The sequence below is a fragment of the Balaenoptera ricei genome, chromosome 3 (genome assembly GCF_028023285.1).
Source record: "Balaenoptera ricei isolate mBalRic1 chromosome 3, mBalRic1.hap2, whole genome shotgun sequence".
Taxonomy (NCBI): domain Eukaryota; kingdom Metazoa; phylum Chordata; class Mammalia; order Artiodactyla; family Balaenopteridae; genus Balaenoptera; species Balaenoptera ricei.
In genome coordinates, this window is record NC_082641.1 from 121,551,964 (window position 1) to 121,569,443 (window position 17,480).

At 39.6% G+C, this 17,480-nt stretch overlaps 1 protein-coding gene across 1 annotated transcript in view; it reads left to right on the top strand.

The window, feature by feature from the left end:
- Positions 1-1,326: 1,326 nt before the first annotated feature.
- Positions 1,327-17,480, top strand: part of KCTD16 (potassium channel tetramerization domain containing 16) — a 278,802-nt gene continuing 262,648 nt past the window's right edge. The window contains exon 1 of the mRNA XM_059919533.1: positions 1,327-2,355. Within this exon, the coding sequence (XP_059775516.1) occupies positions 1,524-2,355 (832 nt within the window). The 5' untranslated portion in view covers positions 1,327-1,523. The remainder of the gene's footprint in view (positions 2,356-17,480) is intronic.

Genomic DNA, 17,480 nt, shown 5'->3' on the forward strand with positions numbered 1-17,480 from the left:
GCCGGAGCGTGGCGTCCCTGTGCAGTCCTGGCGACCTGTCAGCGAGGCGGACGTGACTCGGAGCTGCCTCCGCTTTCTCCAAGCCATATTCCTTTAAGATGATGTAATAGTCATTTCCCTGGATGGTTTCTTGCCTGCACTGCTGAAACAACAGCATCCGAACTGCACTGGGAACTGTGGAACCACCCAGCTCCGCCGCCGGAGAAGCCCGAGCCCGAGCCCCCCGCCGTCATTTCGGCGCTGCGGCGCCCGCCGGCTCCCACTTGACTGGGAACATGGGAGCCCGCTTGCCTTTGCCGGCAGGTGGGGTGGCTACGTGGGACCCCAGCAGGGCACATCTGTCTTTCTTTCTGCTTCTGGGCTTTCTGAAAAGCTTCTAAGTCCCAGTACCTCTTGCAACTCTCTTCTGTTTTAAGGATTCTTTCCAAAGGTTTGATTTTTTTTTTTTTTTTTTCCTGGAGAAGCTTTGGATGAATATTTTTCTCTGCTTTGCTTCTTCAATCCAGCCACCTCTCGTCACGGTTTAACTTTTTTGTGACTTGTTTTAACTTGAGATTGGAAGTGAATATATACATACATATACACAAATATACATTTGTATAAATCTTTATATATATATATATATATATATATATATATATATATACACACACGCACATATATATGATTATTTTCTAAGAGCACATCTCTCTGGCACTTTTCATTGATACCTCTGTCCTTTACCTCTTTGGGATTTGACAAGCTCCAGACTCTGTGTGTGGCTGTGGATTCCGACTGCTTTGCAAATGGGTATTTCTGCGCAAGAACTGTTTCCAGCACTCACTAAGGTAAGTTCCGAGGATTTTTACTTTTCCTGTCCAGACAGAAAAAAAAAAAAAAAAAAATCCCCTTTTAGAAGTTGAAAACTGCTTATTCCTTTTTAATGCAGAAATCAAATAGAAATGTTTTAAATACTAAATGCTGGAGACAGAGGAATATGGATAAATATGTAGACACAAAATAGCTTGAGAGAAGCTACGATTTAGTTGAAGAATGGCTGAAATCAGTAGTTCCAGGGCTGCTTATGTAAAATAATCTCTCCCTCCCTCCCTCTCTCCCTCCCTCCCTTCCTTCCTGCTTCTCTCCTTCCCTCTTCTCTCTCCAGTGGTCTCTTTTTTTCTGACTCATGCTGGGTTTGAGGAAATAATTTTCTCTCTTTTCCTTCACACAGACCTCTCAGTAACTGGGGACCTGGCCTGCCTTGCCTACTGAGCTTGGGGGAAGATTGGATGCTGATGAGTTGATTATATTCCATGAAGTAATAGCTTACCACCTGCCAGGGTTTAAACTACTTTTGCAGCATCACTTCACCTGTGGACTCTTTGAAATTTTGCTTTCTTGGGGAAAAAACTGGGTAAGAGAAGGCCGTTTTTTAACAAGGTAGCATCCTCTCCCTCCCTTACAAGTTGGTGCAAAGAATCAGGCTCTGACTCCATTGAACTGCACCCTTCACATCAAAATAGAAGAAGAAGAAGAAAGGGACAATGGCTCTGAGTGGAAACTGTAGTCGTTATTATCCTCGAGAACAAGGGGCTGCAGTTCCCAACTCCTTCCCTGAGGTCGTGGAGCTGAATGTTGGGGGTCAAGTTTATTTCACTCGCCATTCCACATTAATAAGCATCCCTCATTCCCTCCTGTGGAAAATGTTTTCCCCAAAGAGAGACACAGCTAACGATCTAGCCAAGGACTCCAAGGGAAGGTTTTTCATTGACAGAGATGGATTCTTGTTCCGTTATATTCTGGACTATCTCAGGGACAGGCAGGTGGTCCTGCCTGATCACTTTCCAGAAAGGGGAAGACTGAAAAGGGAAGCTGAGTACTTCCAGCTCCCAGACTTGGTCAAACTCCTGTCCCCTGATGAAATCAAGCAAAGCCCAGATGAATTCTGCCATAGTGACTTCGAAGATGCCTCCCAAGGAAGTGACACGAGAATCTGCCCCCCTTCCTCGCTACTCCCTGCTGACCGCAAGTGGGGTTTTATTACTGTGGGTTACAGGGGGTCCTGCACCATGGGCAGAGAGGGGCAGGCAGATGCCAAGTTTCGGAGAGTTCCCAGGATTTTGGTTTGTGGAAGGATTTCCTTGGCAAAGGAGGTCTTTGGAGAAACTTTGAATGAGAGCAGAGACCCTGACAGAGCCCCAGAAAGATACACCTCCAGATTTTATCTCAAATTCAGGCATCTGGAAAGGGCTTTTGATATGTTGTCAGAATGTGGATTCCACATGGTGGCCTGTAACTCCTCAGTGACAGCATCTTTCGTCAACCAATATACAGATGACAAGATCTGGTCAAGTTACACTGAGTACGTCTTCTATCGTAAGTACCACGGGTTCTTTTTGTTTTTTCATGTGTATGGGTCCTCTTAACAGAACTATATGTCTGCATGTTCAGTCTATGTCTAAGGAGTACTATTTTGGTTTTTTTTTTTTTTTAACCCTTGAGGTACAGCTAGAAGATTAGAGGTTATAGTCAGCTTTCATGTCTTACCTAAGACAACGTTTGTTTTTCCAGTCAAATCACAGAATGTTTAAAGGCCTCAAACATCGCAAGATGCGAATGATATTGGTATAGGTAATATGTGGAATGAAAACAGGCATGTATGTCTCTGTCAGATATTGACTTGTGAACATAAGAACATTAGAACTTAGCTGTTGGTCCACAGGAGGTTGATAGACTCAGAGTGGCTGAAGTACTGCTGTCTATTCTTTTATCTAACTTTGGGGTCTCTTAAGCTGGTTGCTGAAGACTGGCTTTCATGGGGGCGTTGAAAACACAAATGGATATTGCACTGAATGACATGATCTTGGCTAGATGGCAGTATAGACTGACGAAAGACCCCCTTCCCCCCCAACCCCAAGTCTGAAATTTGCTTTTCTAGGCTTTACAGATTTGTGATTTGATTCCTTAGCAATTTGTACTGAGGTATGAGTTGCAGTGCAGACTTAATTAAGTTGAGCTTCATTTAGGAGTCATGTAAAAGGAATGAATCCTTGAGAATTGTTAGTCACATGCAGTCATCTTCAGATAGCTGAGGTGATAGAATCACTGACATAAAAGGAAGCCAGAAGGGAAAAAAAGAAAGGAAACAATTGCACCTTTAAATTGTGCCTTTAAAGTAAGAGTTTCTTAGAGGTCAGTCCATCTGTTTAAACGACTGTACAGAATGCCTTATTTTAAGAAATGGCATTATTCTAAATATAAGCCATTGATCTCTGAAAGGAGAACAATCAATCAATCTGTAAAGTTTAGTGCTTGATGAACTGCTGATTTTCAACAGGTCTGGGAGTTGGGTGAAGTGAATTCCATAAATATGTTTCCAGTTTTTCTCTATTCTTATTTTAAGGCAAATACATAAATTTTGAGAATTAAAATATCTAAATGGCTTTACATATAAAGATACGACTGAATTTCCTGGACTGGTTTTTGCCTACAGTTGTGTTTATTCATTTGGAGATGGTGCTGGGAACCTTGGTGACAAGGCCTGTGGGAAGCCGGGTTGCTCTCTACTGGGTTATCACACATTTGGTTTTTGGAAGTGAAGACACATGGATTGTATAGAAAGAACAGCCTGTGTAGAAAAATAAAATCAGCCAGCAGTTCAGTAACGTTCTGATGTGTTGGAACAAGCATTATTTGGTCCAATATCCCTACCTATGGCCTTTATCTGTAATCTGTACCTTCCTCTATGTTGGAACTTAATTGCCAGCTTCTGCTTTCTTCCTTCTGGTGAATTTTCCACTAGTATAGAGATAAGGCTTTAGCGTTTTAGCTTTCTACAAAGGAGTCTGACATTATCTGTGTTTCTGTAGAATAAATATCTTCTAACTTTTGGGGAAAAATGCATCATAGAGTTTAAATCTAGGTGTGTGATGTTTACCTTGTTCTCCAATTTCTAATATTTGAAAGCAGCCTCTTAAGAAACTTCAGTCAAATAAAAGAAAACCTACCAGCCATAGCCCCTCAAAAAGACTACACTTGATTCTAATCACTTGCTCATCTAAATGATACCCAGAACCTGAGTGTATTTGCCTGCTAGCTCAGTGACATTTCTGTGTTCATCAAAGACTCATCCATATAACACTACGTCCTTTTTAGATTGCTCTCGACAGACTCTGTTCTCTGATCATATAATCACTTCCTTCTTTGTTGGGTTGCCGAGAGGTTGCCAAGGTTTGCTCTCCATCACTCCATGGACAGGCTAGCACAAACGTACAGCAACTTCATATTGCACAGCACATATACTGCATATGATATACTTGCCCTTTGTACCTAACAACCAGAGCTAAGTGTTAACTCTTCCTCTGTCTTAGGATCAATAAAACTGGCTGCTGCCTTTCTAAGGTGCATGACAGCTTCCGTGCAGCTGCTTAGCCATAATTATTTAATTAGAAGCTGCCAACTGTGCCTCTATAACCATTAATTCATCAAGCTGTTGTGCTCAGGTTAATGGGACAAAACTACAGGAGGTGCTCTAAAGCAGGGAGTTGCTTGTATGCAAAGATGCTCCGAGCCCTGCCAATCAACCAACTGTGAGCACCAAGCCACTGCTCGCTTTGCAGAGGGTGTGGAGCCCAGAAGCCACCACCTGCCAGCCAGATCCGAAGGGGCAGTGTGTGTCTCTGGTGAGCACCTCCCCCAACCTCGAAAAAACCAAACAACCAACCAACTAACAGAAAAGATGCTCTTTGCAGGGGAACTCAGCTTCCTCCTATGTTATAAAAATATCTGTAGATAAAGACACAGATATGTAGTGACAAACTTCTTAGGTCCAAGAAATTAACTCCAAGCAATTAGACTCTTCTAATAAAAGGGATAATGCAGAGTCACTTTGTCTGGATCCAGATCACAGTAAAAAACGAACAGCAAGAAATTAATACATTGCATATGGTGGTTGACAGTCATGGGGAAAGACCCCTTCTTCCTCTGTTTGTCTAATTTTCTTCCAGATTTTCCAAGGGGAAATTGGGAAATCTGTCAGTTATTAACAGGTTAGGTTCTTGCCTCATTCAATCTTCATGTGGATCTAGAATTGATGGTCAACATCAGGCAGTTTTGACTGAGTGTTTCGTTATTGCAGAACTACGAACAATTAAAGTCAACCCATGTTTGTGTGTGTTCAAAAGGGCAGCAAGGAAGGTGTTTGTCTGCGTTGCTTACACACCAAAATATGTGAGATACTGTGGATTATGATTCACTTATCAGCAACTGAAAAAATGTGAGTGATATAGAAAGTAATGTCTGTCCTAGGATTGCCTCACAAAGTATTTTAATTAAAAAAAACAAGAAGGTACTTTTCCACCTTTCTCACCCACCTAGGTAAATAATTACCTCTGTTTTCTCTCCGAGTGTTATATGGAAGGCAATATCATCAACATCAGAGGATGCCTTCTTGATTCACCTCTAGATGAAATGAGAGCTAAGTAATTTGGAAACGAGAAGTCCTGATATTGAACTCAATAGCCGTTCACACCACTTAGGAACAAAATCACAGGTGCATGGAAATAAATGAGCCTCTTATTAGCCCTCTTCCAGTGCCCTAGGGAAGCTTGCTCTTGGTTGGAGAAAATTAAGTACATTTCCTTAATCCTACTCATGAGTGAGTTACTTCAGACAAATGCCTGAAACCATTCAGATTCAAAGGCATTTGCCTCTAATAGAACTGTGATAACATGACCACAAATAGGGAGTTTAATTCATAAGATCCAAAAACATAAACTCTAAGTTCTGTGAATTACGGAGCCACCAATTCATTGCCTTTTCAACAGATTACTGCTTGTAGGTGCATTTTAACCTTTTTTCTCTTTACTTGGTTTTCTTAAATTTAAAGGGTTGTTTCCACAGAAGTTTCTAAATTGCTTTATGTACACAGTATATATCTTCAGGGTGGTTGATTGAGATGGAGTGTTGGAGAAAAGCAGATCAGGAAATGATTTCTCACTTAGAATTCAGCTGCATGACCTTGTATTGGGAAGAAATGGTGGTTCTGGCCATTGTGAATAACTTATCCAGTTGATTTTAAAAGCTTCCATAAGAGGGTGTGTTTTTAAAGGAAAACAGGTGGAAAAGCATCTATCTTGAAATGGTTCTAGCTCTTTTTTTCCTGTTTCCTCAAAAGTTACCAATGATAGCTTCAGTTTTTATTGTCCATGGAAATATGATGTTGCCACATTCAAAATGAAGCCACAGAACAATGAAGTCCAAACTGTGAGGGTCTGGTCTTTACCACACCTGCCTCTCCTCTTTCTGTGATGTTTTTCTGTCTTTTCCATCTAAGATATTCTCTCTTCCTCTTGCTTTAGTCATTCCTGCTTTCAAGTTCTCTCTCTATGCCATAATGAAGACCTCAGTAAAAATTCTGTTCTGTCATTTTATTTAGAATATTTTCAAGGCATGGTGTTACTTTTTTCAGAGGTTTTTATAAATAAGAAACCTTTTCATAACTGTGGATCCAGTGACTTTGTATCCCAAAGGGAGTGTTCTTAAGACTTGAGCCTTCTTAATTTATAATTTAAATATATAGCATAATCTAAGTATAAAGCTTCAACATGAAGTTGGTTTAGACCCTGCTTGGGCAGATATTGGATGGTGATGATGATGATAAAAGAAAGGGGTAGTGGGTATCATTTTTTCTTATCTCTTTAAGATGCTGTTCTCTGACCATTGGCTCAACGTAACAGGGATATAAGCATGTTAGTAAAATATCCTATTATGCCGTTTTCACTTTCATGCCCAACAAGATATATTACCTGAGCCCAATTCCTTGTAGGAGATGATTTGAATCGTTTCTTCCTAGGTCTCTGGCATCCTGAATGAATTTGGCAGCAAGTGAAGTGTCAGTATGTAGGCAGAAAGGGGGGGATCTCTGTGATTGCCCCCAAGTGCCTCAATATATTAAAAACGTATGTGTACGATTGGAAAGAGAAGACCAAATGATTTTGATAGCCTAACGAGGTTTAGATCTTACCAAAGGAATTAGAGATAGAAATAGCTGAGAATGTGCCACAGAGCTCCATTTGGAACACCTCCAAACACAAACCATGGACAGGAGTGACTGGGCATAGAAGAGAGTGCCAGTCTGATGCACAGAAAACAGTTCTTCAGAAATGTAGGGGTGATCTCAGTCTCTGCATCACAGCTGACTATTGCTCTTTTTCTTTGGTCTTTGCTCTAGCTTTCCTCAAATACTGCGTTTCTTGGCAAGTCAGCTAAAACATGTTAGTATGGAAATTTTCAAACACATCCAAATGTAGAGAAACCCAGCTCCAAAAATTACAGTGATCATTACAAGACTAATCTTGGTTCATATATATTCCTACCTAACTTTCTCCTCTGTCTGCACTGGATTCTTTTGAAACAGATTTTAGAAGTCAGTCATTTCATTCATCCACAAACACTATACTATATGTTTCTAAAATAAAATGAATTTTAAGATACGTAACAATACCATTATCACATACAAAATTAATAGTTCTTTAATATCTTCTAATACCTAGTTGGTGTTCAAACTTCTTTGACTTTCTCACAATATTTTTTTTAAAGTTGTCAAACTCTTGTTTGAATCAAGAGTCAAATGAGGTCCATCCATTATCTTTTATTGCTATTTATTTTCTCTTTCAAAATTAAAAAAATATTGCATATGGCATATACCACAAAGTGGCAAAAATCTTAAATGTCTTTTAATTTCTCCCTCCCTCCCTCCTTTTCCCTTGCGCCCTTTTTCTCTCTCTTCCTCTTTCTTTCTTTGCTTTTTCAATCTATTTGTTTGAAGAAACCAAGTTATTTTTCATGGCGAATGTCTGGCACTCTGGGTTTCGCTCATCCATCTCTGTGATCTCTGTGATGTCATTGACACATTTTTTTTCTTACCCCTGTATTTTCTGTAAATTTGTTAGAGCTAAACACCAGATTCTAAGGCTTGATCAGATTCAGGTTCAGAATTTCTTGCAAGAAATCTTCACAAGCGTTGGCAGGTCCATTTTTAATTTGCTTTGACAGATTGAAATGCTATCTGCTTTGGAGGCAAGGGAGGGACCTCTCCTTATTGTTAGTTTTTCTTTTTTTTTTTTAATGAAATTCTCCATTTTTAAAAAAATTTATTTTATTTATTTTTGGCTGTGTTGGGGTCTTTGTTGCCACGTGTGGGCTTTCTCTAGTTGCGGAGACTGGGGGCTGCTCTTCGTTGCAGTGCGCGGGCTTCTCATTGCAGTGGCTTCTCTTGTTGCGGCGCACGGGCTCTAGGTGCACAGGCTTCAGTAGTTGTGGCGCGTGGGCTCAGTAGTTGTGGCTCGCGGGCTCTAGAGCGCAGGCTCAGTAGTTGTGGCACATGGGCTTAGTTGCTCCACGGCATGTGGGATCCTCCTGGATCATGGCTCGAACCCGTGTCCCCTGCATTGGCAGGCGGATTCTTAACCACTGCGCCACCAAGGAAGCCCTGTTAGTTTTTTCATGATCATCATATGGACAAATAGCAATTGGGATCTGTTCTCTCCATTGTTCAAGTTGATTCTGATGATACAGCAGGCAATAAAAGAGGCTCCAGTTTTTCTTTCTAGTCATCCAAGAACTATCTAGTATTCCACTGCTGTTATTGTCATTAGGCCGGGCTATCATCAGGGGTGCAGTGAACCTACCAAGATGTGCACTGGCTCCTGTTGACTGGGAGGAAGAATCATTCTGAGTGGGAAAGTTTGCCTCCTGGCTATTCTAACTTTGTATTCTGGGATTCTTTCAACTGTGCAGAAGTTCCACTGAACTCATCGTGTACATTCCCAAACCTCTTCTCTCCTTGTGTTCCTTATCTCAGTAAATGGATTCGTCAGTTGCCCAGTTCCCCAGGGAAGAATAAAACCTGAGTGGCTCTTCTTTCTCCCTAACCATTTCTCCAATCTCCAAGTCCTATTGGTTCTTTTCCTTCATCCGTCTCAAATCCATCCATTTCTTCCCGTCTCCACTGATGCTACCCAGCCCACTGACATTGCTTTTCTAGATTATTGCAAAGAAACTGAAATTGTCCTTCCCACCCACATCTGGTGTTGTCCCCTTCAGGTCTCCTCTTCCTGCTGCAAAAATGGTGAGATTTCTAAAATGTGAGCCTGACCATGTCACTCCTTACTTAACATGAATCACAGCTCTTGGTGGAATGATCTCTGCTTCTGTCCTTAGCCTCTTCTGTTGCCCTCCCACCCGTTACGTTTTTAACCTCAGCTCTACCCCATTTCTTTTAGCTCCTGAATGCTGATATACACTTGCTTCTTCAGTTTTGTACATAATGTTCCCTCTGCCTGGAACTGTGCCTTCAGCTGCTTTGATTACATACTTCAGGTCCCAATCTAGAGGTTCCTTTTATGGGAAGCCTTTCTAGCCCATCATATCTAGATTAGGCACCTCTTATCTGTGCTCCCTAGGATCCTATTTTCCATTACTGTGGCACAAATAATACTGTATTATACTTGCTTATTTAACTGTTCCTGTAACATTAGACTGCAGGCTCTGTGAAGGTAGGAACTGTGTCGGTCACTTTCATCATGATATACCTGGCACAGAACCTGGCAAAAATGTAGGCACTCCATAAATATTTCTCAAAGAAGGAAACTAAATGCCCACTGCAGACTTTTGTTATGGTCATAGGTGCCACTGTCTTGCATATACCATTACATTATCTCTTAACAGAAGAACTGGAGAGCAATGATGGTGTGATTGCTCTGGTGTGATTGGTAATAATGATGGCATTTCCTAACTTCCACTGAGTTCTTCAGGTGCTGGGCTAAGCACTTTAATTTTTATTTTTTGAATTTTTGAATTTTATTTTATTTATTTTTTTATACAGCAGGTTCTTATTAGTTATCCATTTTATACACATCAGTGTATACATGTCAATCCCAGTCTCCCAATTCATCCCACCCCCCACCTCCCCCAGCCACTTTCCCCCCTTGGTGTCCATACGTTTGTTCTCTGCATCTGTGTCTCAATTTCTGCCCTGCAAACCGGTTCATCTGTACCATTTTGCTAGGTTCCACATATATGCATTAATATACAATATTTGTTTTTCTCTTTCTGACTTACTTCACTCTGTATGACAGTCTCTAGATCCATCCACGTCTCTACAAATGACACAATTTCGTTCCTTTTTATGGCTGAGTAATATTCCATTGTATATATGTGCCACATCTTCTTTATCCATTCATCTGTCGATGGACACTTAGATTGCTTCCATCCTGGCTATTGTAAATAGAGCTGAAGTGAACATTGGGGTGCATGTGTCTTTTTGAATTATGGTTTTCTCTGGGTATATGCCCAGTAGTGGGATTGCTGGGTCAAATGGTAATTCTATTTTTAGTTTTTTAAGGAACCTCCATACTGTTCTCCATAGTGGCTGTATCAGTTTACATTCCCACCAACAGTGCAAGAGGGCTCCCTTTTCTCCACACCCTCTCCAGCATTTGTTGTTTGTAGATTTTCTGATGATCCCATTCTAACCGGTGTGAGGTGATACCTCATTGTAGTTTTGATTTGCATTTCTCTAATAGTGATGTTGAGTAGCTTTTCATGTGCTTCTTGGCCATCTGTATGTCTTCTTTGGAGAAATGTTTATTTAGGTCTTCTGCCTATTTTTAGATTGGGTTCTTTGTTTTTTTAATATTGAGCTGCATGAACTGTTTATATATTTTGGAAATTAATCCTTTGTCCATTGATTCATTTGCAAATATTTTCTCCCATTCTGAGGGTTGTCTTTTCATCTTGTTTGTAGTTTCCTTTGCTTTACAAAAGCTTTTAAGTTTCATTAGGTCCAATTTGTTTATTCTTGTTTTTATTTCCATTACTCTAGGAGGTGGATCCAAAAAGATCTTGCTGTGATTTATGTCAAAGAGTGTTCTTCCTCCATTTTCCTCTAAGAGTTTTATAATGTCCGGTCTTACATTTATGTCTCTAATGCATTGTGAGTTTATTTTTGTGTATGGTGATAGGGAGTGTTCTAATTTCATTCTTTTACATGTAGCTGTCCAGTTTTCCCAGCACCACTAATTGAAGAGACTATCTTTTCTCCATTGTATATCCTTGCCTCCTTTGTCATAGATTAGTTGACCATAGGTGCATGGGCTTATCTCTGGGCTTTCTATCCTGTTCCATTGATCTATATTTCTGTTTTTATGCCAGTACCATATTGTCTTGATTACTGTAGCTTTGTAGTATAGTCTGAAGTCAGGGAGCCTGATTCCTCCAGCTCAGTTTTTTTCCCTCAAGACTGCTTTGGCTATTTGGATCTTTTGTGTCTCCATACAAATTTTAAGATTTTTTGTTCTAGTTCTGTAAAAATGCCATTGGTAATTTGATAGGGATTGCATTGAATCTGTAGATTACTTTGGGTAGTATAGTCGTTTTCACAATATTGATTCTTCCAATACAAGAAAATGGTATATGTCTCCATCTGTTTGTGTCATCTTTGATTTCTTTCATCAGTGTCTTATAGTTTCTGAGTGCAGGTATTTTACCTCCTTATGTAGGTTTATTCCTAGGTATTTTATTCTTTTTGTTGCAATGGTGAATGGGAGTGTTTCCTTAATTTCTCTTTCTGATCTTTCTTTGTTAGTGTATAGGAATGCAAAAGACTTCTGTGCATTAATTTTGTACCCTGCAACTTTACCAAATTCATTGATTAGCTCTAGTAGTTTTCTGGTGGCATCTTTAGGATTCTCTATGTATAGTATCATGTCATCTGCAAACAGTGACAGCTTTACTTTTTCTTTTCCAATTTGTATTCCTTTTATTTCTTTTTCTTCTCTGTTTGCCGTGGCTAGGACTTCCAAAACTATGTTGAATGATAGTGGCGAGAGTGGACATCCTTGTCTTATTCCTGATCTTAGAGGAAATGGTTTCAGTTTTTCACCATTGAGAATAATGTTGGCTGTGGGTTTGTCATATATGGCCTTTATTATGTTGAGGTAGGTTCCCTCACTGGCCACTTTCTGGAGAGTTTTTATCATAAATGGGTGTTGAATTTTTTCAAAAGCTTTTTCTGCATCTATTGAGATGATCATATGGTTTTTCTTCTTCAATTTGTTAATATGGTGTATCACATTGGTTGATTTGCATATATTGAGGAATCCTTGCATCCCTGGGATAAATCCCACTTGATCGTGGTGTATGATCCTTTTAATGTGTTGTTGGATTCTGTTTGCTAGTATTTTGTTGAGGATTTTTGCATCTATTCATCAGTGATATTGGTCTGTAATTTTCTTTTTTTGTAGTATCTCTTTCTGGTTTTGGTATCAGGGTGATGGTGGCCTCATAGAATGAGTTTGGGAGTGTTCCTTCCTCTGCAATTTTTTGGAAGAGTTTGAGACAGATGGGTGTTAACTCTTCTCTAAATGTTTGATAGAATTCACCTGTGAAGCCATCTGGTCCTGGACTTCTGTTGGTTGGAAGATTTTTAATCACAGTTTCGATTTCATTACTTGTGATTGGTCTGTTCATATTTTCTATTTCTTCCTGGTTCAGTCTTGGAAGGTTATACCTTTCTAAGAATTTGCCCATTTTTCCAGGTTATCCATTTTATTGGCATAGAGTTGCTTGTAGTAGTCTCTTAGGATGCTTTGTATTTCTGCGGTGTCTGTTGTAACCTCTTTTTCATTTCTAATTTTATTGATTTGAGTCCTCTCCCTCTTTTTCTTGATGAGTCTGGCTAATGGTTTATCAATTTTATCATCTCAAAGAACCAGCTTTTAGTTTTATTGATCTTTGCTATTGTTTTCTTTGTTTCTATTTCATTTATTTCTGCCCTGATCTTTATGATTTCTTTCCTTCTGCTGACTTTGGGTTCTGTTTGTTCTCCTTTCTCTAGTTCCTTTAGGTGTAAAGTTAGATTGTTATTTGAGATTTTTCTTGTTTCTTGAGGTAAGCTTGTATTGCTATAAACTTCCCTCTTAGAACTGCTTTTGCTGCATCCCATTGGTTTTGGATCATCGTGTTTTCATTCTAATTTGTCTCTAGGTATTTTTTGATTTCCTCTTCGATTTCTTCAGTGATCTCTTGGTTATTTAGTAACATTGTTTAGCCTTCATGTGTCTGTGTTTTTTACGTTTTTTTTCCCTGTAATTGATTTGTAATCTCATAGCGTTGTGGTCAGAAAAGATGCTTGATATGATTTCAATTTTCTTAAATTTACCAAGGCTTGATTTGTGACCCAAGATGTGATCTATCCTGGAGAATGTTCCGTGTACACTTGAGAAGAAAGAGTAATCTGCTGTTTTTGGATGGAATGTCCTATAAATATCAATTAAATCTATCTGGTCTCTTGTGTCATTTAAAGCTTGTGTTTCCTTATTAATTTTCTGTCTGGATGATCTGTCCATTGGTGTAAGTGAGGTGTTAAAGTCCCCCATTATTATTGTGTTAGTGTTGATTTCCTCTTTTATAGCTGTTAGCAGTTGCCTTATGTATTGAGGTGCCTCTATGTTGGGTGCATATGTATTTATAATTGTTATATCTTCTTCTTGGATTGATCCCTTGATCATCATGTAGTGTCCTCCCTTGTCTCTTGTAATATTCTTTATTTTAAAGTCTATTTTATCTGATATGAGTATTGCTACTCCAGGTTTCTTTTGATTTTCATTTTCATGGAATATCTTTTTCCATTCCCTCACTTTCAGTCTGTATGTGTCCCTAGGTCTATATAGACAGCATATATATGGGTCTTGTTTTTGTATCCATTCTGCGAGCTTGTGTCTTTTGGTTGGAGTATTTAATCCAGTCACGTTTAAGGTAATTATTTATATGTATGTTCCTCTTACCATTTTCTTAATTGTTATGGGTTTGTTTTTGTAGGTCCTTTTCTTCTCTTGTGTTTCCTGCCTAGAGAAGTTTCTTTAGCATTTGTTGTAAAGCTGGTTTGGTGATGCTGAATTCTCTTAGCGTTTGCTTGTCTGTAAAGCTTTTGATTTCTCCATCAAATCTGAATGAGATCCTTGCTGGGTAGAGTAATCTTGGTTGTAGGTTCTTCCCTTTCATCACTTTAAATATATCGTGCCACTCCCTTCTGGCTTGTAGAGTTTCTGCTGAGAAATCAGTTTTTAACCTTATGGGAGTTCCCTTGTATGTTATTTGGTTTTTTTCCCTTGTTGCTTTCAATAATTTTTCTTTGTCTTTAATTTTTGCCACTTTGATTACTATGTGTCTCGCCGTGTTTCTCCTTGGGTTTATCCTGCCTGGGACTCTCTGCGCTTCCTGGACTTGGGTGGCTATTTCCTTTCCCATGTTAGGGAAGTTTTTGACTATAATCTCTTCAAATATTTTCTTGGGTCCTTTCTCTCTCTCTTCTCCTTCTGGGACCCCTATAATGTGAATGTTGTTGCATTTAATGTTGTCCCAGAGGTCTCTGAGGCTGTCTTCATTTCTTTTCATTCTTTTCTCTTTATTCTGTTCTGCAGCAGTGAATTCCACCATTCTGTCTTCCAGGTCACTTCTCTGTTCTTCTGCCTCAGTTATTCTGCTATTGATTCCTTCTCGGGTATTTTTCATTTCAGTTATTGTATTGTTCATCTCTGTTTGTTTGTTCTTTAATTCTTCTAGGTGTTTGTTTTGTAATTCTTATAGGTCTTTGTTAAACATTTCTTGCATCTTCTTGATCTTTGCCTCTACTCTTTTTCCGAGGTCCTGGATCATCTTCATTATCATTATTCTGAATTCTTTTTCTGGAATTTTGTCTATCTCCACTTCACTTAGTTGTTTTTCTGAGGTTTTATCTTGTTCCTTCATGTGGTACAAAGTCCTCTGCCTTTTCATTTTGTCTATCTTTCTGTGAATGTGGTTTTCCTTCCACAGGCTGCAGAATTGTAGTTCTTCTTGCTTCTACTGTCCTCTCTCTCAGGGTTAAGCACTTTACATACAAATTGGAATTCTCCCTGAAAGATGCTCTGCTCTTAGCACCTGCACAAAGATTCTAGCTCTGGGGAACTGGGAAAAACACTTTACCAGCAGCGAAGTCTCCTGTGGTTTCCTTTTAGTTGATTCACCTAAGCAGGAGCAAATTGAAGCTGTGAGGGGGTGGGTGGGCAGCATTTAAGGAACAACCCTAGGAGGGACTTGGGATTCAGAAAAGTGCTGCAAAATTGAGAGAATAACCTCAATAGGAGAAGAGCTCTGCTAGAATGCAAAGTGTGCTGTGAGGCTGACCAGGTTGCCTTCTTAATCTTCTTACTGCTAAAGGATTCTATTGATATTTCCTCCTTCCCTCCTTTCTTACCACGTTAACGATCATTCCTTAATGCCAGAGGCAACATAACATGGTGGTTTAGAGCCTGGGTGTTGGAGCCCACACTGCTTGAGTTTGAATTTCTAGCTGTTTGATCACCTGCAAATCCATGCCTCAGTTTCCTCACCTGGAAAATGGAGATGGTAACAGTGGTACTTGCCTCATAGGGTTGTTACGAGAATCGAATAGGTTGCTCTATATAAAGTGCTGATGACAGCACCTGGCACCTAGGCAATGCTATGGAAATGTTAATAAATAATTACAAGGACCTCTGAGAATACTGACATGACAAGATACAGGTCCTTCCTATAAAAAACTTACCTGATTCTTTATAATAGTCCTCTTGGATACTTTGTTCAGTCTGTTGATTCTATGCATGTTAAAAAAACAAACAAAAACATCTAGAAGTAACTTTTAAAGAGGAAATTCAAGCTATTGATTTTAATTGAATCTGAATAAACATAAAAGTAAACCCTTCAGAAAGCTTCCAATTGCAGTAACTCTTTTCTTCCCCCTGGCTATTCCATAATGCAAGTCATTAATAATGGCTTTTCTCCCTACCTTATTTTCAACTTGTGGTTTTTCAGAACCTGGGAGAATATGTGGTAGCATTGAAAATTAAGAATATAATTTAAATTATATATTCAGTCACTGCAGAATTAGAATAACCTTTTAGGAGTCTCAGCCTAGAGAGAATTCTTCATGGTGACAGAAAATGGTTACTGAGTATGCCTCCGACAATAAGATCATTTAAATTGCTCCAGAAATGAAAACAAGACATTTTTCTTCACACCATGAGTAGCTGTTCTGTGTGGCTTTGAATGGAAACAAGACTGCTAATGGGGGCTGTTGCTGCGTGACCCAGTCAAAAGCTGCCCCATGTGAAGAAATTCATACTTTTCTACTTTCATTCATCTAGCCCATTCTGAAGCAGAAAGTTCTAATAATTTCCACACCCCCGTTTACAGCGACCTTTTATTCTGAGCGTGTCTGATATAATGTGATGGTGAACTAGTTACATTGATGAAAATAGGAGGTGACCCATTCTTTATATATAACTTGGTGCACAAGAGCCTTTGGGGCTGCTGTATGTTGTGTTTTAGACAATATTGTAGCCTGTGGATTGACACTGCTAGGCCCCTACCTAGAGAAGGGGAGAGCTAGGCTCTGGTAATGGTGATTTTTCTGTGAAGGGAGCTTTCTGTGTGTGGAGCAGCAGAGAAATTCTAGTGACTGGGGTAAGGGAAACGGGGTGTATGACTGTTAGAGTGTGGCAGAGGCATAAAATCAAAACCAAGGGAGTACTCCGGACTTGGGGAAATGTTGCAGAGCCCTTGGCAGAAGCAGAGCTGGCCGACAATGAGAAGTGCACATCGAGCACTGGCCAGCCATCACAGCTCATTTTCTTACAGTGTTAAGCATTCAGTTATGTCAGGTGGAGAAATTTTCCTATGGGCACGTGCTTGCACATTTACACTGAAAATGCAAGTGGAAAATAAGATTCCGTTTGCACTAATATGCTTTCTAGCCAACTAGGTGAAATCTCTTTTTTTCTTTAAACAGAGGGATACCTGTGTGGAGTTGTACATCTTGCGAAGCTGCCGTGAAATAGCACGATGTTCCTTCCTATTTGCATGAGAAAAGCATGCCTTAGAAAATAGCAGAGTTGCTTGGCTTTTCTGGATAAATACTCCTGTGGTCTGGAGCAGTAATGACTAATGCTATAATGTGTGATACTTTAAAATTTTCAAGGCCATTTTCAGGTCTTTGGATGCTCAGGAATGTAAAATATTTATTTGGGAAGATCTGATTGCTTCATACTCACTGAGGGCCTGTCTTATATAAAGTACCTTTTTTGTTTTTTGTAGGGTTGTCCAGATGAGTTGGGTAGCAGATATCATATCTGTGTGCAAAGAATTGAGATCCTGATTCACAAAGTCCTCATGCTCATGATTTTCTAGTATTTCTCCACAATCTGCCAGGGACGTGATTCACAATGTGCACAGGCCTCATGGATTGGAAACTGAAGGCCCTTCAAGCCTTTCATCATCTGCATCCTTTCACACAGACAAAAAATAAAACATAGCATGATGTGTGATCTAGTTTTATACCAAGATGGTGCCATCCCTTCATCAGAGTGACCTCCTTTAATAGGCAGAGTCCATCCCACCTCTGTTGCTTGTACAGAATTCTG